This window comes from Protopterus annectens, chromosome 9.part0, assembly GCF_019279795.1.
Source record: "Protopterus annectens isolate FY-2018-M chromosome 9.part0, PAN1.0, whole genome shotgun sequence".
NCBI classification, from domain to species: domain Eukaryota; kingdom Metazoa; phylum Chordata; order Ceratodontiformes; family Protopteridae; genus Protopterus; species Protopterus annectens.
This window is the reverse complement of record NC_056743.1, coordinates 1,511,984,668-1,512,008,247: the sequence shown is the minus strand read 5'-3', so window position 1 is coordinate 1,512,008,247 and position 23,580 is coordinate 1,511,984,668. Positions and strand designations below refer to the sequence as shown.

Sequence of the window (23,580 nt, the reverse complement as noted above, 5' to 3'; positions counted from 1 at the left end):
ATTGTGCAAATTCAGCAGTTTGACTCTTGTTACTCTATGTGAATGCTACTTCAGGACTCTGAGGATTTTTGCATAATTAAAATTACACAGTAAAGTTACCTGTAATGGGGATGACCGTAAAAAAATGTTTTATTTTTAAACATTCTTATGGACACTCAGTATTAATTTGTAACAGATATGTGCCACTAGTAAAGTGCAGGTATGTCTTCGTTTTAGGTATGCATCTGTACCAACCGAGCAGCAGTAACTACTTAAATCCACTGATGAGCTTATTCGTCACAGACCTATAGGGAATGTTTCTGTTACGAAGAGTATACTCATGCAGGCTGGAACAACTCGTCTTTCAATCAAGTATGCTGTTGGAGGAAGCAGTGACTTAATAGCACCAAACTTATCCTTTATGTTCTTTTCCTCAAATTGTTTAATCTAAGCTTAGTCATAGGACTTTTCCTAAGTTAATGTATACCACAGTGGTAGTGCCTCTGTACAAGGGTGGCCCCACCCATGGACCATCTGGAGTCATAGACACGGCAGCTTTAAAAGCCTGATCTGTAAAGCTGCAGAACGTATCATAACTGATGTCATTAGTTATTAGGTCAAAAAATTTTTTGATCAGTGGGGAAATCCTACCTATTAAATCTAGTTAACTTCTTTGAGAGTGTCGTGCAGTTTGTGAAATTTGGTCATACTTGTTCACACAGCATATGTTGACCTAACTAAAGTGTTACCATGCAGCATGCTGGCATTATAAGCAAGCTAAATGCTTAAAATTTAGATCCTCATGTGGTAAAATTGATAGCAAAGTGATTAAAAAACAGAAACTATGTAGTTTGTGGAGCAGGTCCCTTATCTGAAAGTATGCAGGCAACTAGCAGATCCCCAGGGCTCAGTACTGGGACCCTTCCTTTATAGCATTTACTTCTGTGATCTCCAGACTGACGACCAACTTTAGTAGCTACCTGGTGTACTGAAAATTATCTTGAATTAAATGCAAAAAATATTGATCTGATGTTGTCCGTCTTCATTCATTCATGATAGTTGAGTTTCAGTTCCGTCTTCGGAACCGACTCAGCCGATATAACAAGCTCGCACCAGCAAAAAACTCTCAAGCTAAGGTTACCCATAGTGCCTCTCTTCCCTTCCCTGCAGATCCCGTTTGCCACGTAGAGTTTCAAGAAGCATCAGACCTGCTCTCAAGCTAAGTGTTGATTTTTTTTCTAGCTTTCTCGTTAAATTTTCCATCTTAAACCTTGTTATTTCTAGTTGTTTTTTTCATAGATATTATTAAACTAGTGTGTGAGTGCTGTTATCTTCCCTTATTGCTGTTTTTGTTTTTTCCCTTTTTACCATGGTTGGTATTGGCCTCTCCCTTTCCCTCTTACCTCTGGTAATTCCCTAATAACATCTCTGGTATTCCTTCCCTTTTCTACATTACCATTGTTGGTATCCAAAAAAAATCTTTTCGTTAGCTGTCCTTTCTATTACTGTGTGTTTTTGTATGTTATTCTGTGAAAGTCTTCAGTTTGATAATTTGTTTTTCTTTTCAAACATGGCTGACAGAAAAAGGTACCACAGGTTTCAAACAGTGTGATAAATGTGGCAGGAGGATGTCCAACTCTGATGGGCATCTTTCCTGTGTATATTGTCTAGGAGTGCCACATCTACAGGTCCAACCTCCGTGCAAGCTCTGTAAAGGCTTTAGTGCCCACACCGTATTGGAGCGTAAGAATAAGTTAATCGTAAAGGGTTTATTAAAAACCCTTTTTTCAGAGGCTTTGTCTGAGGCGGAGGTGTCAGAACCTTCTAAGAAAGAAACAAAGAAGAGGAGCCATTTGGTCCCAGCCTATCCTCATTCACAGAAACCAAAAACTACTAAAGGCAGGTTCATACTGAACCAAAGACTAAACAATCTAAATTGGCACCATCTGTCTCGGCACTGGAGCCTAAGACCCCCATCATGGCGCCATCCTTGACTACAGAACCGACTACTATAATTGCCATGGTACCAACCCCTTCTATGGTACCGCAGACCCTCTCAGCACCAGCAATAGCTTCCCCATTGAAATTAGTCATTTGCCCTCCATCACAATCTTCTGGTCATTCAGCCACAGTGCCGAAGGTCAAAACCCTAGACGGGACACGATATTCCCCGTTTGTTGAACAACAGCTCAGTCCGTTTATTGCCTAACCAGAACCTCCATCGGGGATGTCCATTCGTTCCACCAGGAGCCGTTTGGAGCTTGATGTAGTGAGACTTGTAGATCAACCAGAGGAATTCAACCCATTCTAGGACCTCCCTCCCACCTGAAGCCGAGTTTTTTTCTCCACAGACTCCAACTTACCTTCCTCCTTCAACCTCCCCACAGGATTTGGATCCCTTGATGCTGAAGTCCCTTCCGGTGCCAGCTTCTTCGGTACCTTTGGTGGATCTTACAGTGGGTCTGGAATTTGCTCCGTGGACTTCGGCTCAGTCAGAGCCAACCCACCCATGGGGCCGGGACTTGGCTGTCGGCACCAGAGTCCCTAGTGTAGTGCAGATTTTTTCCACGGCGGCGTCTGTGGTTCCGGTTGCTTTGACAGCTTTGAGTCCTCTCACAGCTCCTACTCTGGGGGTATGCTCATTGGAGTGGGGTGTGACCCCTGGTTCTGAGGTTGTCTTTCTCTGTTCCGGGCTCCCATCCCTCTTCAGGCTGGCCTGCCTTCCAGATTATGGTGAGAGCGTTTGCGTCAACAAGTTCTCAGTTGGCACCCTTGGCACTGGAATGTCATATATATATGTCCTGTGGCTTCAGCTGTCCATCTACTACACTGGGGCAACAGGGATGGGAGCAGCAAGATACCCTACCGCAGGGTACATTTTCTTCAGCGTCCTCTTCAGACCCCCCCCCCCCATAAAAGATTGTGCAAGAAGAAGCACATTGATTTACCAGAAGAATCTCTCAATGAAGATACGGATTACGGTGAAGGAGAGGGGTCCCCACAGTTGCCTCCTATAAATATCTCCTTTGGAAACATACTAGAGATCTTAAAACAGAGGGGTGACAGGAAGCCCACTAGCCCTTTCTCTGAGTAATCTGCCCTTTTGCAGGCATTCCATGCCCGACTCTTTACTTCTTAGGTGACCCCGCCTGCAGATGAATTACTCAAGCTCATTGTGCAGTGTGCTTGGAATGCCCCTGACACTGTTGAGCCAATTCCCCAAAGACCTGACAAAATACACCCCTCCCCGGAGGATCAACCCCACTGATCCAAGGGTCTGGCAGTAGAGGCTATGGTGGTGGTGGCAGCCATGAAGGACTTGCAGAGGTGAGTTTTACTGTCCATCCTCCAAACTGAGAGTCTCGGACATTGGACAGATTAGGGAAGTGGGTTTATGCTTCAACGAACTTTGTCATATGGTCATTGAATTATTTGGCACATTTTACCAGTCTTCAGTGGCACCTGATCACTGAACTGTCAGGGACCTTAACAGGAGCAGTGTCTGATGAGGTACACAACAAGGTTGCCTCCCAGCTTGCCACCCTAGAATCCATCTCTAACTCCATGTGGTTGAGTGCGCACACAACAGAAGGGGCGGCCAGAGCAGCGGGTGCAGGCGTTGTCATAAGATGTCACATCTGGATGCACTTGTGCGACTTTGTGGACCCTTTCAAGTCTTCCTTCATCAATGCTCATGTTGACACTTCCTCCGTTTGGCCCAAATGTTAGACACATTAGCCATGTGTGAGAAGGACAGAAATACCCTGTCTGTTTTGGGTGTGCGTTTTTTTCCACTCTTCAATTATCCTGTACCTGGAATCAGAAGTGGAAAGATGTGGTTCAGGAAGTCCCAAAGACCTTTTCGTGACACGTGGCGAGTTTTCCCCACGAGGCAGAGGGGGGACCTCATTAGGAAGATGCCACTTCTGTGGCAGACGGGGCCCCACGTAACCAGGACTCCTGGGATTCCTTCTCTGGGCAGCCCTATCAGTGTTCCTGAAGAGTGGCCTGATTGCTTCCCTCTGGAAGTAGTCTGGGGACGATTCTGTCTGCACCACTTAGCCTGACATTAAATAACATCAGATTCCTGGGTGCAGGCGATAATTGCCAAAGGATATGGTAATCTTTATCCAAGGCCGCAAAGTAAATCCTCAACATTCCACCCACTCAGAGGGAGGCAGCAGCTCAAGAAATTCTAAAGCTGCTCGAAAAAAGAGTCATCCAAACAGTCCCACCAGACCGAATAGGATCTGGATTTTACTTAAGGTTGTTTTAGTGCCAGAAAAGACAGGGGACTGGAGGCCAATTCTGGACCTCAATGTTTTGAACAAGTTTTTCAGGTAGGTAAAATTCCGGATGGTCATGGTTCAGTCTATCCTTCCATTTCTGGAAAACGATGATTGGATGTGCTCGATAGATCTTCAAGATGTGTATTACCACATAATAATGGACAAACACTCCAGAAGATATCTCCGCTTTTAGCTTGGAGCCAATCATTACCAATTTCGGGCACTGCCATTTGGTCTCACCACACCCCCCAGGGTGCTCATCAAATGTATGGCAGCAGTAACGGCTCACTTGAGACTCCAAGGATTCCGGGTGTTTCCGTATTTAGACGATTGGCATCTTACTGCCCCCACAAAGTTTCTACTGCTTTACGCCTTACATTACACTCTAGAACTGGCAGAGATGTTAAGCATCTCAATAAACAAGGAGAAATCAAAACTGGCACCCACTCAGTTTGGAATTCATTGGAGCAACGTTTGACACAAGATCCTGCCTGGTTGTTCTACCTCCTCACAGATTACAAAGGTTAAGATCCCAGCTCCAAGTGATACTGTCTCAAGACATAGTCCCAGCTCGCTTAGCCTTACAACTACTAGGGTCAGTGGCAGCGACAATCACCCTAGTTCCCCTGGCAAGATTCCACATGAGGCTGCTTCAGTGGCTCCTAGCATCACAGTGGTCTATCTTAACACACCGCATGTCTTATCCAATCTGCATAACAAACTGTTGCAAACAAGATCTGATTGGTGGATGAAGCCAGAACAGGTGTTATGGAGTCGCCCTTTCTCATCCTCTCAACCCAAGGCTATAGTGACCACAGACACATCCCTGATGGGGTGGGGGTCATTTTCGGGGAAAAACAGTTCAAGGCATTTGGTCCCCCTTAGAGGCCAATTTGAATTAAGGGTGGTGCTTCTAGCGTTGCAAGCATTCCAATCTTCCCTTCTGTCGGGGACAATTCCCATCCAATTAGACAACATGTCGGTCACCTGGTACATCAACAAACAGGGGGGAACCAGATCCTATCCCTTGTGTAGAGAAGCCCTGTGAATATGGCAGTGGGTGATTTTTCTGGCAGCAACTCACATTCCCAGGAATTTCAACGTGATTGCGGACAAACTGAGCAGAAACATCCTCCTGTCTCACAAGTGGTGTCTCAACCCCCTAGTAGCGACAGAGATTTTCCGTCGTCGGGGTCAGCCTTGCTGCGATCTGTTTGCATCTCCCACAAGCCATAAATGCAGCAGCTACTTCGCCCTAATCCACTATCTGGGGAGTCAGTGAAGGTAGCTCTGCACGATTGGCCCTCGGGACTGTTTTATGCTTTCCCTCCTTTTCCTCTGATACCACAGTTTTTGAAGAAAGTGCAATGGTTGAGAAGCAAAGTAATCCTCATTGCACCCTATTGGCCCTGCCAAGTCTAGTTCCCCTTTCTTTGGCCTCACTTAGTTCACTGCCCGTGGACTTTGGAACCAACCCCAGATTGCTCTCTCATCCACAGGGACTGGTCCATCCCAACCTACCGAGTCCCAGACTGACCGCTTGGTACCACTTCTTCCGGTAATTGCCAGGCAGAATAATCTGTATTCCCCAGTACAACAGATACTTCTCTCTTCCCATAAACCATCCACCAGGAAACTTTATCATAGTAAATGGAACAGTTTTGTCATCAGGTCTCAAGAACAAAGACTTGACCCCTTTTCAGACCCGATTCATAAAGTGTTAGAATAGTTGTAAACGTTGCTCCAATCAGGAGCCTCAGCATCTACTATCAGAGTGCATTTAGCAGCTATCTCAATTTTTCATAATGGCTTCAATGATTTTTCTTTGATATCTCACCGTCTCTGCAAAACCTTCTTAAAGGGAGTCATGCATTTAAAACCACCCTTTAAAGAACCCATTGAACCTTGAAGTTTGATGTTAGTCATAGAAACTTTAATTCATCCACCACTTGAGCCAGCAACTACCTGTGATATAAAATTTTTGCCTTGGGAAGACCTTATTCCTGGTAGACATCACCTCAGCCAGGAGAATATCAGAATTACAGGCCTTGTGTGTACAGCGCCGTACATCATTTTTCACAAAGAGAGTATCCCTTCAGACTAATCCCTCTTTTTTACCCAGAGTTGTCTCAGGTTCAAATATTAACCAGTCCATTGACTTGCCAGTTTTCTTCCCAAACTTTTCAAACAAAGGGGAATATTGTTTGCATTTGCTGGATGTGCATAGCCAATTGCGCTTTTAATTAGGACTAAATCTTTTAGAAAATCAGATCAACCGTTCTTGTCCTTTTCAGGTCATAGATTAGGCAAGCCATTATCAAAAGCCACTTTATCAAAATGGTTTAGAGATGGACTCATTTTATTTTGTAGATAAACAAAGGTGATGCAATCAGCTAAAGATAAAGCTCACTCCACCAGATCAATTTCCACTTCAGAAGCCTTTCATTCAAGAGCCTCTATGGATGACATTTGTGCAGCAGCTACTTGGGCTATCCCTCATACCTTTATCACTCCTTACAAATTGGACATGGTCTCCAGGAGAAGTGCATCCTTTGACTCAATGGTGCTCAGGAATATCCTTCCATAGGGCCTCCCAGGACATAAAGTAGCTAGGCACTCTGTCCCAACTGTCATGAATGAGTGAAGATTGACATAATCAGATAAAGAAGTTATGTTCTTACCATAACGTTCCATCTGTGTTGTCAGTCTTCATTCATTCTTGACATCCCACCTTCCTACCCCCCTCCAAAGACTCCTGGAGGTTTGGAACTAGTCTTGGTTATGTGATAGGACAGTTGCTCAGACAAAGCTTTTGCTTTATTACTTTTTACAGGCAAACTCGGTCTGAAGGGAAGAGTAGCACTATGGGTAACCTTAGCTCAAGAGTTTTTGGCTGGTGCGAGCTTGTTATATTGGCCGAGTCAGTTCCAAAGACGGAACCAAAACCCAACTGTCAAGAATGAATGAAGATGGACAACAGAGATGGAACTTTATGGTAAGAACATAACTTCTTTTTTCATTTGGTAAACAATCCTTACCCTCAACATATAGTATAGACAGTACTCCACTACTTAATGTAAATGTAGTCTGGTACCTGGGGTGACAGTTCCTTTAATCATCATGTGGCAACTTTAGTTACAAAATCCTTCTACTTGGTGCAACTAATAACTAAGGGTATATCCTCCAGGTCTAAAAGATGCAACTGTTTCCTTGTATTCAGCACTGATTACAGCAGTAAAAGTACAATGCTTCCTTCATGATGTATCTCACTTGCTATATCGAAAGATTAGAGAAGCCCCAGAGTTTAAGAATTCTAAAGACCTTGAGCTATCAAGAGAAGATAGCTCAGTCCCTTTAATCAGTATACTTTAGACTATTGAAGGGTTATATTTGCCTCACCTACCATGCTGTTAGAGACCATGTTGCCCTTTATCTCCTATATCTTCACAAGTCTAATAGCATAACAAACACCAGTACCAGGGACCTAACAGTTGATAAATAAAAAGCAGTGGAAAAAAGAGATTCTTTACACAGCACCTTTCCCATCTCTGGAATAAGATGCTTCTGTAGGTTAAGCAGTAGGATACATATCAACTTTCAAACAGAATCTGGATGACTGAATGGGTATCTGCAAATCTACCATGGGGCTAACTGACCTAAACCTCCCAAAGAAAGGGGGTGCAGTCTGAGGATGGTCCCAAGACTAAATTGCCTTGAAACTCCTATGAATTGATATGCTCTCTGTACCCTTCCAAGAAAGGAAGTCAGTTCCAAGCTCCTCAACCTTTGCATATCCTGAACTAGGAATCAAATCTCACTGCCTGACGTAAAGGAACCCTGTAATAATCTCTATATATCTAACTACCTCATATCTCTATACCCTTCCAAGAAAGGAAGTCAGAAAGTATGTAATTTTTCCTACAAACCTGGCTACTATGCGTTTATTGTAATTACTACTTTCTAGCAGTCCAAGGTACACTTCCAAACTAGGTTAACCAGCAGCCATAGCCCCCTCTCTACCCTCTGTCACTTCTCTCTCTCTGTACAATTTTTAAATATCTGTATTGCCTGCAATTTTATGTTTTCACTATCTCAGTTAAGGTATTCTTCCTATATACAGTTTTTTTTTTTTTTTATACAAACGTATAGTATTTTCAAGTATATCAAATGCGCTCACCTAGTCCACCTTCCATAGGGCTATCCCTCTGGCCCAGATTCTACCCCTCATATTTCTGCTATCGTCTCCAAAGCAAACTGTCTCTTACTGCCACCACTACTGCATCTCTGGACTCTATCCAGACCAGTAAACTAACTGTCCCTCAAGAATAAGCATTTCACGGATTTTTTTTTTCTCTCTCTAAGCCTAGCCCTATTCTTGTCTCTTGTCGATTGATTCTATTTATTTCTTGAATTGGACTTATCTTTCTCCCCTAACTATCTACATCTTCTATCTGGCCTATATCTTCTGTCTTGCTCAGTAGTTTATCACAGCGCACTATCTCCTCACTCCTCCTTCCAGCCTACTTTTTTTTTCCTGATACCTAGTCTATTGTACACTGTAACAGTTAGCCCCACCTACTGTACCTGCATATACAAGTAATCTCCTCCCCTTATACCTGCTTGTACTCCTACTTCCCTCCCTTCCTGACCTCGCATCCCTTTTAACCCTTTAAATACTGTTGCCCCTCGTGGCGCTATCCCTTAGTATCTGCATCTTCCCTTGGCTGCTGTGTGCCCTTGGTTTTAGTGACCTTACAGCTGCGTGTAGAGAAGGGATTGTTTTTTTTACTTGTATTAATTTAAACTCCTGAGTAAAAAGGAATGTTTCTTGTACAGTAGTTCACACCAACCTGCTGTGTTAAGACTGTTTTTTCCTGCAAAGTATCCTGTAGAGGTTGGTGCTGTTTACGACATATGTTTAGCCATACACAAAACCATTAGCATATTTCACTACTACGTCAGCCGTGTGGAGACACTAGTGGCTATTGATTTTTTATCTAGGTATGCTTCACAGGTAGAACTTTACAGCATATTAGCAAACAGCTGTTCAGGAATGGCGTTTTTGTTTTATTTTAAGCCTGCTGGATTTAGCGACTATCATATTTTCGCCCAGTGAATGTTTACCACGTGGAGCCACTGGCAGCTATTGTTTTTACCTAAGGAATGCTTTAAAGATAGAAAGGTACCTCATATTAAGGAGCAGTTGTTTAGGAACTGCGCTTATGTTTATTTTAGCCTGCGGGTTCTATCGACTATCATATATCATTCAGTGAATGCTCAAGCGAGTTAACGTCGCTCCTAACTAGTTTATAGATTTCCTGGATAGAGTGCTACTCCATATTAGAATAAAGTTGTTTAGGTACGGTGTTTGTTTTATCTTAAGCCTGCTGGAACTAGCGACTATCACACTCTGCTCAGTGAATGCTCAGCATTTTGAATGCCAGAACCAATTAGCTTGTAGATCATTTGGATAAATAGCTACTCCATATTAGAAAAGTGTTGTTTGTGGAACTGCGTTTAAGTTTTATCTAAAGACTGCTGGATCTAGCAACTGTCTTATTCCGCCCAGTGAATGCGCAGTAATGTAACACCAGAACTTTTTAGCTTTACAGATCATTTTGGATAGAACGCTAATCCATATTAGATAACAGCTGTTAGGAATGGCCTTTGTTTATTTTAAGCCTGCATGATTTGTTTGCTTTCTGAATATTATTATGTACTGTCCAGAATTACCTGCTTGCAGCAACATTTCCTGTTTAAATTGTGACTAGCCTTGTTATTCTTATTGTACATTAACTTGTGGATTCATCTGTACAGTTGCTAGTAGGCAAGAGCTGCTTTACTCAGCTGTTGGTTTCAATACAGTGTACCTAATGTATAGTTATTTTTCTAGCGTCTTTCTAGGATTCTTGGTGTAATATATGGACCTATGTTACTAGATCCAATAGCTCACCTGCCTGCTATATTATTATTCTGTATTTACTTAATTAAAGTGTGTATATTTATAGTATTTTGGTTTTATGCCTAACACTTTTTGCATTTTTGAGTTTTTCTAAAGAATGTTTTTCTCTTCATTACAGCTCTTTCTCTCTCTCCTAAAGTTCCAAGCTCCACAACCTTGCATATCCTGAACTAGGAATCAGATCTCACTGCCTTACGTAAAGGAGCCCTGTAATAATATCCTACTGTCTCATCTAACTACCTCATATCTCTGTACCCTTCCAAGAAAGGAAGTCAGAAAGTGTGTAATTTTTCCTACAAACCTGGCTACTATGCGTTTACCCTTCCAAGAAAGGAAGTCAGAAAGTGTGTAATTTTTCCTACAAACCTGGCTACTATGCGTTTATTGTAATTGCTACTTTCTAGCAGTCTAAGGTACACTTCCAAACTAGATTAGCCAGCAGCCATATCCCCCTCTCTACCCTCTGTCGCCTCTCTCTCTGTACAATTTTTAAATATCTGTATTGCCTGCAATTTTGTGTCTTCACTATCCCAGTTAAGGTTTTCTTCTTATATACAGTTTTTTTTACAGACGTATAGTATTTTCAAGTATATCAAGTGCCCTCACCTAGTCCACCTTCCATAGGGCTATCCCTCTGCCCCAGATCTGGCTATCCCTCTGCCCCAGATCCTACCCCTCACATTTCTGCTATCATCTCCAAAGCAAACTGTCTCTTACTGCCATCACTACTGCATCTCTGGACTCTATCCAGACCAGTAAATTAACTCTCCCTCAAGAATAAGCATTTCACTGATTGTTTTTTTTCTCTCTACACCTAGCCCTATTCTTGTCTCTATCTGCTCCATTCGCCCTGTGGGCTCACTCCGCTCCCCTACCCTACCCCCAAATCTCACCTACCCCCAGTGCACCTAACCTTATACTTCCCTAACTACACCCCAAGCCTAATCTACCAATTACCTCACTACATTGGTCTTTATCATTTAACAGCTTATGGCTCCTTTTGGTTAGCCTAACCTTTCTACACCTGCTATTCCCTCTAACATTCCCCACCTCACAACTAGTCTTCAGTTTCTTCCAAATAGCTTAAACTCCACTGCCCTATACCCCTCACTATGTATAACCACTGTGGGCCAACACACCTTAACATTCTTTTCTTATCCATTGGGCTCACCTCATTACTTGTATCTCATGGCGTAACTTGCTATGAATCCCTAACTTTTGCTACATTTCTACATCCCTCAAGACAAACAAGCCATCTCTCTCCTATCACGTCCCTAACACACAGTAACATTACATCCTCTTCATCCTTCCTTCTACCTCACTTTCATAGACTAACCCATATTAAATATCTCCAAATGAAGAAAGGATACCCTTCTCGCTGTAAAATTTTCAAACTAATATGTAACCCTCATAATTGCTTACTGCTACATGGTGACATCTACCCAAACCCTGGTCCCAGCTTTACCACCCTTAATACTTCTTCAGCCAATACTACCACTCCCCTCAATGTCCCAAAAAGCCTAAACTCTCAACTTATAGGTCACCTCAATATACGATGTGTAAATAACAAAATTACCCAGCTACATGCCCTATTAGACCTCTATTCCTTTGACATCTTATGCCTTACTGAAACTTGGCTTAAACCCACAACTAAAGACAATGACATTGTCCCTCCAGGCTATAACATTCTCAGACTAGACCGTCTAAATAAAAAGGGTGGTGGGGTAGCAATACTGTACAAATCTGAACTGAAGGTCACATCATTAGATATACATCCTCCACTACCTAACTACGCAGAAATTTTAACCTCTAAGCTCCAAATTAATACAAATAAATCGATATACATTATCTGCTCATATATCCCTCCCAGGTAATAATATCAGTACTCTCAAAAATACCCTTAGCTGGCTTTCCATGTCCCTACCACAAGAAACCAATACTCCTTGGAGACTTTAATATTGATTGGAATATACCTTTGCCAATCCAACTACTCATATAAACCTCTTTGGCTTCCACCAAACCATTACCTTCCTTGCCAGAACCCACAAACCTAGCAAGAAACAAACCACCTTAGACTGGATACTAGTAAATGATGACCCCCATACTTATCAAACAGGTATACTCCACGACAATATAAGTGACCATTCTCTTACTTACATCTCTAGGCAAAAGACTCGCATTCATAATCAAATAGCTTTTAGAACTACCAGAAACAAAAAATATCTCAACCCAGTTAATTTCCAAGCCGAGCTCAAAGCTTGCATTTGGTCTCCCCTAAAATACCTACCTCTTGATAAAGCCGTTTCATACTTTAACAAAACATTTTTGCAAATCCTTGAGCACCACGCTTCCACTTGCACTGTTAGAATTAAAAATAAACCAGCTCCATGGCTCTCTAAGGACACAAGGCTAAACATTCGACTAAGAAACTAAACTTTGGTCCAAATGGAGAAAAACTAAAAACCCAACTGATCACCTAAATTTTAGGCAACTTTGTAATACCACTAAGAAATCCATAATCCTTGACAAAAAAACTACCTCAAAGTCCAACAGAACCAACAACAAAACCCACAAAAGTTCTGGTCAGGAATCAATAAAATACTCCACCCAGGACAGTCCAAAACACCTACCCCCTCTAACCTAATCCAAACTTCTCCCAACTAAATTGCTGACACCTGTAACAAATTTTTCTCTGAAACAGTCCAATCACTAGCAAATACCTTACCGCCACCAAATCACCCTCACTTAACAAACTTGCCCCAGTCTTTTAACCTCCAGCCTGTACCAACATCTCTAATACACTCCCTGCTTCTTAAACTTAAACCATGTACACCATTAGCTGACCTCCTCCCAACTGAATACCTGCAAATTGCAGCTGGTGTACTTGCCTATCCTATTTCTATCTTAATAAACAGAACCATCTCTGAATCTTATGTCCCATCCATCTGGAAAGCTCACATATCATCCCTTTGCATAAGGGAGGTACCTCAAATGAATTATCAAACTTCCGCCCCATAGCCCTTCTCTCTTCCCTAGCAAAAGTTATGGAGAGATGTATCCACCGTCAATTACTTCATTACCTCCTCCAAAACAACCTACTAGTAGACTGCCAACATGGTTTCAGGCCACACCATAGTACTACAACAGCTCTTCTATCCTTTACAGACTGCATTAATAAAAATAGGAATACTAACCTGCTATCTTTTGCTCTCTTCATAGACTTCTCAAAGGCCTTTGATATGGTTAACCACCAACTATTGATAGGTATACTTGAATCACTTTCTCTTGATTCTCAATTAGTACAATGGTTCCAATCCTACCTGGAAAACAGAAAACAAGCTGTTCTATGGGACAACAATCTATCCTCTCAGCTTCCTATCACCCTTGGAGTCCCTCAAGGATCAATTCTTGGACCACTCATCTTCACAATTTTCATTAATGATCTAAAAACCTCCCTTCCCCAAACTACATGCATACAATATGCCAATGATTCGCATCCTCTCCAGCAAAACTCCAAACTAGCACACACAGTCTTTACCTTAGTTGAAAACTAGTTCCATCAAAGATGTCTCCTCTTTAACCCAAAGAAAACTAAATTATTACTATTTACTTCCACACAAAAGTGTCCCTCTATCAATTTCAAAGTGAAATCAAATAATGGCACAGAAATTGCCCCCGACACCACCACCAAACTCCTCGGTGTAATAATAGATAACAATCTCAACTTTGACACACACATTAAGTCAACTATTAAATCAGTCAATAGAAAACTAGGCTTCCTCTATAGAATCGGACCTTTTTCTCAGACTCCTCTAAGATTTCTATTGCCCAAACCCACCTCATTTCCACCCTTCTCTACACCTCCCCCATGTTTACTAACCTATCAAAAAGCAATCTAAATAAACTAGCAACCTCCTATAACAACATAGCCAAATTTGCCACCGGTGCCCCTTTCCGTACCTGTCATTGCCTTAATCTTAAACTTCTAGGATGGCTAGAAGTACAAAATCAACTACTTTTCCAGCAATTCATTTTTATCCACAAGATTTTACATCATCCTACAAATACTCCTATACTTAGTAGCCTTTTCAATTCTTATAAAAACCTTCGTACCCTAAGATCCGCTAAAAAGCTACAAGTCGCCACCATAAAATCCAATAACAAATCCGGGGACTGTCTGTTCTCAAATGCTGTTGGCAATACTTGGAACAAACTTCCAAGTGAAATAACATCCCTTACTTCCACCAACCTTTTCAAGAAACAATTGAAAAACTTCATTAAAACCCAGTGGCTCTGCCCCTGCCCCAATCCTGACTGATACTATTCTCATTTGTTCTATATACTCCCCAACTAAAAACATTTTTTCTGATACTTCTCTACCCTCTATATTTGACTTGACTCAACAATTTTTCTCTTTTTTCTACCTCCTTACTGTGCTGTGTAAACTTATGTACATTAAATCCTTTTTGTTTTTCTTTATGTAAACTGTAAAAAGAACAATTTGTCTTTTACTATGTGTAGCCAAATAACTGTTTGCTATAATATTCCTGCCAATCAGTTGCATACTTATGTAACTGTTTTGTATTTCCACTGCTTTTTTGTGGACTATATGTATAAAAAACATTTTTTTTTTCTTCTTTGTCTCAGAACTTTTCTCCTCGGGTTCTACTGAAAATGGACATGTATCCAGTTAGACTAGCCCTGTCAACAAATGTAAAATAAATAAATAAAATTGATGTGCTTCATTTTTGTGTTTTTTTTTTCCTCTCCTGTACTACAGATATTCCACCATGAGGTTCCCTTACTGTAGTTTCCTTTATGTGAATAGGCTTCTTGTGAAGCAAGCAGTCTGATCTGTCAGGGTCCTGCCCTTGCCTTGAAATGCTGCATTTGTGATGTAGACTCCTGTTATGAATTTTGACATTACAGGAGTTAGTCAATCCTTCCTCTTTAAGTATAAAGTCATTGTATTGTACCTGTTATTTCAAGAGCAGAAATTACCATAGTAAAAAGCATGTTTTTCAGGCTTGTAAATATTATTTAGTATTAACTGGTGTTGTAGTGGGAAATGCATCTGTAATTAATGATGTTATAGAATATGGATTCAAACCTGTCAGAAGCTTGTTATTCTTAGACTCCCCTCATTCTCATTTAATATTCCTTCTTTTCATTAAGGTACTTTCGAATTGCTTCCTTTGGTCACTATGGATTCAGACTTTCTAGTGATGACATCCTTTATGACTGCTTGCCACTTTATCACTCTGCAGGTAAGCATTCACATTCAGTCTTATTGCAGTGTCTTGTATGCATTATAGTTTAATGCATCAGTTGTTCATTTGTGGTTTTAGCAAAGCTGAATAAGACTTCATTAGAAATCGTGTGTAATGAATCTTGTGTTTTCAGAGCAGATGTTTCCATTTATAAGTTTGCACTACTTAATCATTTTATATGATTGTTCACATTGTTTCTAAGGTTGCATGGGAAGCCCTACAGATCATTGTGTCTTAAGTTGTAGTAGCAGAAAGGCTGGCTGCTGGTATGTTCTAAATTTTATGTATATATATATATATATATATATATATATATATATATATATAATATGGATACTGTATATATTAACTGGGTAAGCCCACTGCACAACAAGACTCCCTTTTCAAGGGTGACCGAGGAGCAATGTCTAGCCATGTGACTTGCTGAGAGATGCACAGGAGAGACCCACATACTATGAGAATCAGAGAGAGAGCAGTGCTGCAAGGAGAAGGTATAAACAGCACATAGTCCTAAACCTCTGGGACAAATTGACAAATAGATGTTAATGTCTCATTTAGCCTTTACATCCAGGCTTACAGGCTCTACGAAGGGCTTGTCAGCTAACTTCAGATCTTTCTCAGCAAAGACCACCAGCAAAGACCACCACACATCTTTGCAAGTTTTTAATTATTTGAGCTTCCATCATATGTCCTAGAAGCTTATAGTCAGTGTGCAAAGGGAGTCCCAACTCAGAGTTTCTGTCCAGGGCTTTGTGTGAATTTATTCAGCTGGTTTTGTATTATTTTTAAATCTAACCAGCCTCATATGCAAAGCTATGGAAATACTTAACATGAAGCTAATCATTTGGGACATAGGGAACCTCTAAATACTGGACCCATCGTATAGATTCATAGGTGTGTACTAGACTAACAACCCCAAGGACCTTTTTAAGCCTAGATGAGTGTAGGCAGGGGCCTGAGACATGAACCATTTACAGACTGCTTGTGTCCATTAGAGACATAGGTGCCAAACCAGGGATGATTTTCCTCTTTCCCAGCCAACTGTCCAAGCTGCGCTTCATTTGGGTTAATGTGGAACTGTGCTTTATGTGGATGGGGATCCTGTTCCAGAGAAGGGGTAGTCTCTGGGATACATACCTGTCTCTTCGGCAAGTCCTGTGTATATCACAGACAAGGTTTAAATCTTTAAAATGGGTAATTTTGGTGCTGCTTGTTTTGTGGATATGCAGGAGGTTCATCAGAGTGGGGTCTGATGTCTTTAATGCCAAGCAAAATCTTCCTTTAACACCCTGTAGGAAACCAAACAGGAATAGTGTTTTGAGGCATTCTACATAGGACTTGTTACCCTGCATACATTTTAATTGCTGGATGTGCCCAGTTAATTGTATACCAAAGGGGGTCTTGTACTCAAAGATAGGTTTGATGAATGCAGAATACACTGGAATAATGACCTCCTTGGACCTAGATGCCATACCTTTGTTTATAAGAATGTTTTCCTCACTACTGTAGACATATGGTCAAAAGCTAGATTGCTGTCTGTGTGTGTGTCCCAAAATCCTTGATTACTCAGTTAACTCTTAGGGTTATGTTGTCAGTGTGATAGTCACCAGGGGTGGATGATTTCCCAAAGGATAGTGTTATGCATTTCTTGGCATTTGGTTTTAGCTCATGGCTCTGGCACCAGTTATTTATCTGTGTCATCCCTTCCTGGAGAACATTTGTGTTAGTGGGGGAGTCTATGACTGCTCCTAATTTGCAGTCATCTGCAAATGTAGACAGCCAAAGGGCATTGCTATAGGCCTTGACTTCAGAGAAGTAAATGCCAAAAAGGAGCAGTCCCAGAACCGATCCCTGAGGGACTCCTCTTGTAACTGGCTTTTTCTAGAAGTGAACTCCAATTCTAACTTCCTGGATCCTGTTTGTGAACAAGCTGGCTATCTACCAGTTGACATAAGGGTTTATACCAGACAGCATGAGTTTGCAAACAATGCCATGGGCAGCGCAGCAGTTAATGTTGTCACCTCACAGCAAGAGATTCTCTGATTCGATTCTCAGCTGGGGTGCCTTCTGTGCGGAGTCTGCATGTCCTCCCTGCATTCTCGTGGGTTTCCTCCAGGTGCTTCAGTTTCCTCCCACATTCCAAAGATATGCACCTGGAGCATTTCTCCCTGAGCCTCTGCTGAAAATGAGCTGTGTTCCAGTTGGACTTTCCCAGTAAACAAATAATAAAATGCCCGATTGGGATATTGTCAGATGCCTTGGCCAGGTCAAGGTAGGCAGTGCGAACCATTTTGCCCTCATCCATTGCTTTGGTGACCTGAAAGAAGTCCACCAGGTTTAGTAGGCATGGCCTACCTTTGACAAAACCAAACTGTGTTGGGTCCAGTGTCTGGAGGTTTCCTTTGTCATTATTGATCATTTCCATGATAACTTTTTCCATGGGTTTGCATGTGAGATTAGTGACACTTACGGGTCTGTAGTTTCCATTGTCTGTGGATGGTCCCCATTTGTGCAGAGAAATGACTGTTGCTGTTCTTCATTTGTGAGTATTAAAGCCTGTTTGGAGGCTACAGTTGAATAGCATGGATCATGTTTTATGTTACTTAGAAGGCATCCTGAGATATTGTCTGAGCCCATCAATGCAGCTGTTGGCCTTGGAGAGAGCATTGAGGATCTGTTCCCTACTGATAGTAGGGGGAGTTATATTTGATGGCATTTCCTGAGGGCAGGCTGGGGGGAGATAGGGGTAAAGTTGGAGCTGAACTTGTTGGTCAGTAGGTTTGCTATATCTTCTGGCTCAGTATAGGTGACTGTATTAACAATGAGCTCCGCACACAATTTTGTATTGCCTTTGAGGTTGTGGCTATAGCTAAAGAATGTCGTGTTTGCCCTTGGCCTGGGAGGCCAAATTTACCTCAAATTTGGCTTCGGTAGACTTTTATTTGTCCTCTGAATTATTTGTTTAGTTTGTGAGTGCTTTTATCCTGCTGGGTGCTACACTTACTAATTTTTGCCATAATTTACTTCCTTCTGTTGTACAGCCTATTGATGATGCGATTCCACCAGGATGGCTTGTTTTTGTGTTAGTTTTGTACTTCTTCCTGGTGGGCACAGCTGCCTCTATGCAGCTGTTCACAGAAACTCTATACAAGCATGTTAACAGTTCACACAGGCAACAATGTTCTCAGGGTTTACAGGATCTTGAAATTTTGCTAGGTTATCACTTGGTAGTAGGAAGTTAGCCTTAGAGTAGTTCCTGAATATTCCAGGGTTAGCTGGGGTTCAGGTTTCATTTTACTCCGAAGGAGACATTTTGTGGTCTGACCTTACTAGGGAAGACATTACAGTAGGGGGTGTGCAGCACTCTTCCATATTAGTGAGGACCAGATCCAGTATGTGTGTACCCCTGGTCAGTGTATTAATCTAGTCCAGGGAGTTAGTTTACAAAATCCAGATATCTGTGTACGTGTGCGTTTGGTGTTGTATACGATTCCCAGTTAATAGCGAGGTAATTAAAGTCGCACATGAATATGGTATTGAGTTGGATGATGAGTATTTCCACTAAGTTTAAATATATGTTATGGGTTTCATGGGTCATAGAGGGGGACCAATAGCTTGCAAGGACGTGGTATCAGATTTTTGCCAATGGTGATTTGAACTTTGAGAAGCCCAAGTGCATTGTCCTGTTTGACCAGCCTGGAGTATATTTATTTTTGATGCAAATCAATACACCTTCACCTTTAGTACCTGTCTGTGTAATAGCTGGGCTAAATGCGTGGAAGGTATTATAGCCTAGTACTGTCATTTTGCTGTCCTTGGCTTGAAACCATGTGTAAGTGACCGCATAGACAGTAGCATCCTCTAGGGTGAGGAGAGCTTTTAGGGAGAAAAGTTTTTTTTTAGACTCCTAGCATTGAGCAGTAACACCTTTAGATTTTCTTGGTTTTGATTTGCTACTTCGGAAGTGCTTTCAGTTTGGCATTGTATAAAAAAGGCACTGTGAGGTAGAAAATATTTTAGCGAATGTTCAAAAGCCTAGAGGGGAGAGGTGCACACCATCTCGGGCAAAGCAGCGTGGTCTGACCATCTCCTTCCATGCTGACAGATATTGCAGTCCTGTAGAATGATACCAGAAACTAAGCCAATTAAAGTCAGTCAACTTCTGTTGATTCATCAGGGGCCAGCCATGTTTGTTTATTCTGGTAGATTTTTTTGAAAAGGTCACCAAAACAATGTTTGAAGGCAAAATAGTCCACACCGCATACCTCGACCTTGCCAAATCTTTTGACACAGTTCCCCACTCAGGCATATCAGAAAGGCTAAATAATCTGGGAATAAACCCCTTTGTCACCCACTGGATTACCAACGGGCTCACCGATAAGATGCAAGAAATCAAAATAGGAGAAGTTAACTCCTCAAAGAGACCAGTCCACTAGTGGAGTCCCCCAGTTTTCTGATTATGGACCTTTCTGTTTAGCATTTACTTTACTGAAGTAAAAGCCAATGTCAGAGGGCTCTGGATGCCTGTTTGCAGATGAGTGCAAGATAGTAGTAATCATTGAATTCCCAAATGACTTAGCCAACTGTAGGAAGTTTTGTCCCAAGTAAATAACTGTTGCAAAAATCATGGACTGAAACTGAATACCAAAAAATGCATTCTTTTATTCTTTGGGAAGTCCTCTACCCCAGGAACTACAACTTTCACAATACTCCCCTAAGAGCTGACCCAGTTGTTCAGGATTTGGGAACATATGTATAGAGTGACCTAACTTTTGACCATGTGTCCATTGTTATAAGAACGTCTTTTTATATTGCATAGCTTGTAAACAAAATGGATTGTGTATAGAGCTAGGGATGTTATTGCCCCCCTTTACTCAACCCTCATTAGGCCACTCATTGAATATAATGCCCCCTTTGGCATGTATCTGTCTAGATACATGCAACAACCTTACTAAAAGGATACGAGGCCTAAAAACCATGTCCTGCATGGACTGACTCAAAGCCCTGTCACTATACTCTGTATCATACAGACTGCTAAGGTGACCTGTGTCTGGCATACAAGGCATCCTCCGACCCAGTACTGATGGATTTACTGCACATCAGCAATTCAAATGGCATTAGAAGCACTCTGTCTAGGGATTTAAACCTCATCTGCAACATCAACAAAACAGTTTGGAGGGGCAGGTATATCTCTCAGGATGTACCGCTGCTTTGGAGGAGACTCCCCATGCATAGAAAACAAAGTTCATCCCTATCCATATTCAAGCACATCTTGGATCTGTGGATGGGAAACAGAAAATTTACTGCAGGATTGCTTCCTGTACTACTAATAGACAGAGGTAGCTCCTAAATGCTTTAGTATAGGCATGGGTATCCTCAAATTATCAATGGTATGATCCCAGTTATTCTTATTAGGGGTAATATGTAATTATTGATCATGAGGTGGGTATTAATTATTGACAATGAGATGGATAAGGCCAGTCTGTAACAGAATGAGACAGGTTTAATTTGAGCAGAAAAGGGAAATTGGCTAGGCTTAAAATTACCCACAAGAACAGCTAGACTAGTACTCAATCTATGAACCTGTCTGAAACGTTTTTGAATTTTAAAGTATATTCTGGTAATTAGATGAGTAGAAATTACTTATTTGTGTGTGCATTTACTGTTTACTCTTTGTATAATTGATTTTGTCATGAAGAGATCAGTGTGTCATGCTTTGTGAGATTTGTGGAGAAAGAATAATCCTGGTGGCCCGTTTCTTAGATATTGCCTAAACTTGTTGTTCTTCTCAGTTATGTGTTTGACAGTCTTTTTCCTTTTAAGCTGTCAGGCTACTAGTATCGGCTGGCTTGAATGCACAGAGAGCAGGTAGCAGTGTACCAAGCAGCTGTTTTTTTTTGGTGGGGGGGGGGGGGTGATGATGCCTTTTATTTATTAATTTTTTTGACATTTGTTAACCAGGTTAGTCTGATGGGTAAGATGCCCATTCATTTTTTGACATTTGTTAACCAGGTTAGTCTGGATGGATGCCCCTTTTCAACAGAGACTCGAGAAAAGCTCCAGTAACAGAGAAAAAAAAATAATGATAATACAGTAAGTGTAAGGTATATTTACATATGAATAATGTAGATTTGTCTTGATAAGTTACAGAATGTCATATGTGAAGTAGTTAACTTCATTTTATCTGCAACCTGTGGGTATATGGATCCGTATCGGATCTGAGCCGGCAACTTTTTTCTAGCATCTGCTCCAAGCTCCTCCCCTTACCCATAATGCCCATATCATCTCCTATCTTCCCTCAGATCTCATTTGCCACACCAGTAGTGTGCACTGTCGTCTCCTTTGCTCTGAGCTCAGGGATAGTAAGTAGAAATTTTTTGCTGATATCTAGGTGTGCTTCAGTAAGATTTCCCTTCCTCCCCAAAAAAAAAAGTTTTTGTATAGAGTAGTAGTTAGGCCTGCCCTTCCTCTACCTGTGTGTGTGTGTGTGTTTTTGGAGAGGTAGTGCTTGTACCTTGGAGTGCAGGACTATGGCTGACCAGCCAAAGCCTGTTTTCAAAAAATGTACAGAGTGTGGCCATAAGCTTTCCCCGGCCGATGGTCACACTGTGTGTGATATGCTTAGGAGTGGCACATTTGTCCACTCAGTGGTGCTGCCTGTTCAGGTTTTAACCCTAGGGCCCTTAGGGGTCGTAAGGCCAAGCTAGTGGCCAAAGGCCTTCTCCCTGTTGCCATGCTGGAATCTGCCTCGGCCTCTGTCTCTAATGTACCACCTTCCACCCAGACAGGGACTCAACCTCCCTCTTCATCTGGCGATGGGTCTTCAAAGGACAGATCTTCAGTCAGCGAGTCTGACAAGGAAAAGGAAAAAGAAAAAGAGAAGGAAAAAGAAAGGCCCAGAGAGGAAAGGGAGAAAAAGAAGGACAGGCATTGTAAGAGGTCCCCAGACAGGGAGCTCTTTCTCAGCCCCCCATTTAAGACCATGAGGCCTGTTTCTCCACGGCTCTGGTCTCCTCGTTTCTCACTAGAGCCGTTGGAACATTTGGACCCGAGGCCTTCCTCCCCACTGCACAGACCAGCCAGATCCAAGTCGGTGGCCTCTTCAAGGTCGATTCAGAGCCTATTGGACATGGATATGGACAGGATGATGTGGAGATTTATTCAGATCCAAATTCAGATGGGAGTCTTGCCAGGTCCCTCTCCCTCTGGAGGGGGGAACTCCATGCCTCTTTTCCGCCCCATCTCTCCTTCCCCAATCCGTGCTTCGGGGCTCTTGGATCCGAGGTTTTTCGGAGCTGGTAGCTCGGCGCCGACGGTTCCTCCAACATCGACTCCGGCTGTTACCTTGAGTTCCTCGGATCCGACTTCGGATCCGAGTGACTCTCGGAGCTGCGGACAGGGAGTCAGACCCGGGGGAACGAATTCTTCGGCTCCGACCTTTTCAGATCCGATCCGTTCCCTCGGACCTCAGGCTACCCTGTCTTCGGCTCTGGTCCCCTCTTCCGATCCGGGGAGGGCTTCTCCCTCGGCCGAGACCGTTCTTTCCCAGGGATTGAGACCCCAGCCCATCCCCTCAGATACCACCCAGGCCCCCCTGGATTTGGTGACAACTCCCTTCATCCTGTCTCAGGTACAACCTGTGCCAGAGGATCCCCAGGTCATTTTCCCCGAGGAAACCCCTGCGGCTCCCGGATCCCCTTCTGAAAGTCCCACTGAAGAGGGTCACCCTAAGTGCAAGTGCAAAAGGAGGCACTTGGACTCCCCCGAGTCCCTCACTACTGACGCTAACTTAGATTAAGGAGAAGGTTCCCCCAGGTCACCTCCTGAAGATGTCTCCTTCGGAGAAATTATGGAGATCCTTCGCCAAAGGGGAGGTTGGTCAGCCCCAAAACCTTCTGGGGATGAGTCTGTGTTCCTGGAGGCCTTTGGCATGGGCCCATCTACTTCCTGGGTGTCCCCACCAGCAGACCACTTGGTGGACCTCATCACCACTAGGGCATGGAAGGAGCCTGACACCCTAGAGCCCATCCCCAAACGCCCTGACAAGGTTTTATCTCTCCCTTCTGACAGACAACCCTGG

The 23,580-nt window shown here is 42.4% G+C and overlaps 1 protein-coding gene across 1 annotated transcript in view; it reads left to right on the top strand.

Moving 5' to 3' along the window:
• The window catches only part of SLC27A1 (solute carrier family 27 member 1), a 1,244,912-nt gene that overhangs the window by 547,622 nt on the left and 673,710 nt on the right, over nt 1-23,580 (top strand). The window contains exon 6 of the mRNA XM_044084455.1: nt 15,406-15,497. Coding sequence (XP_043940390.1) covers nt 15,406-15,497 — 92 coding nt within the window. The remainder of the gene's footprint in view (nt 1-15,405; nt 15,498-23,580) is intronic.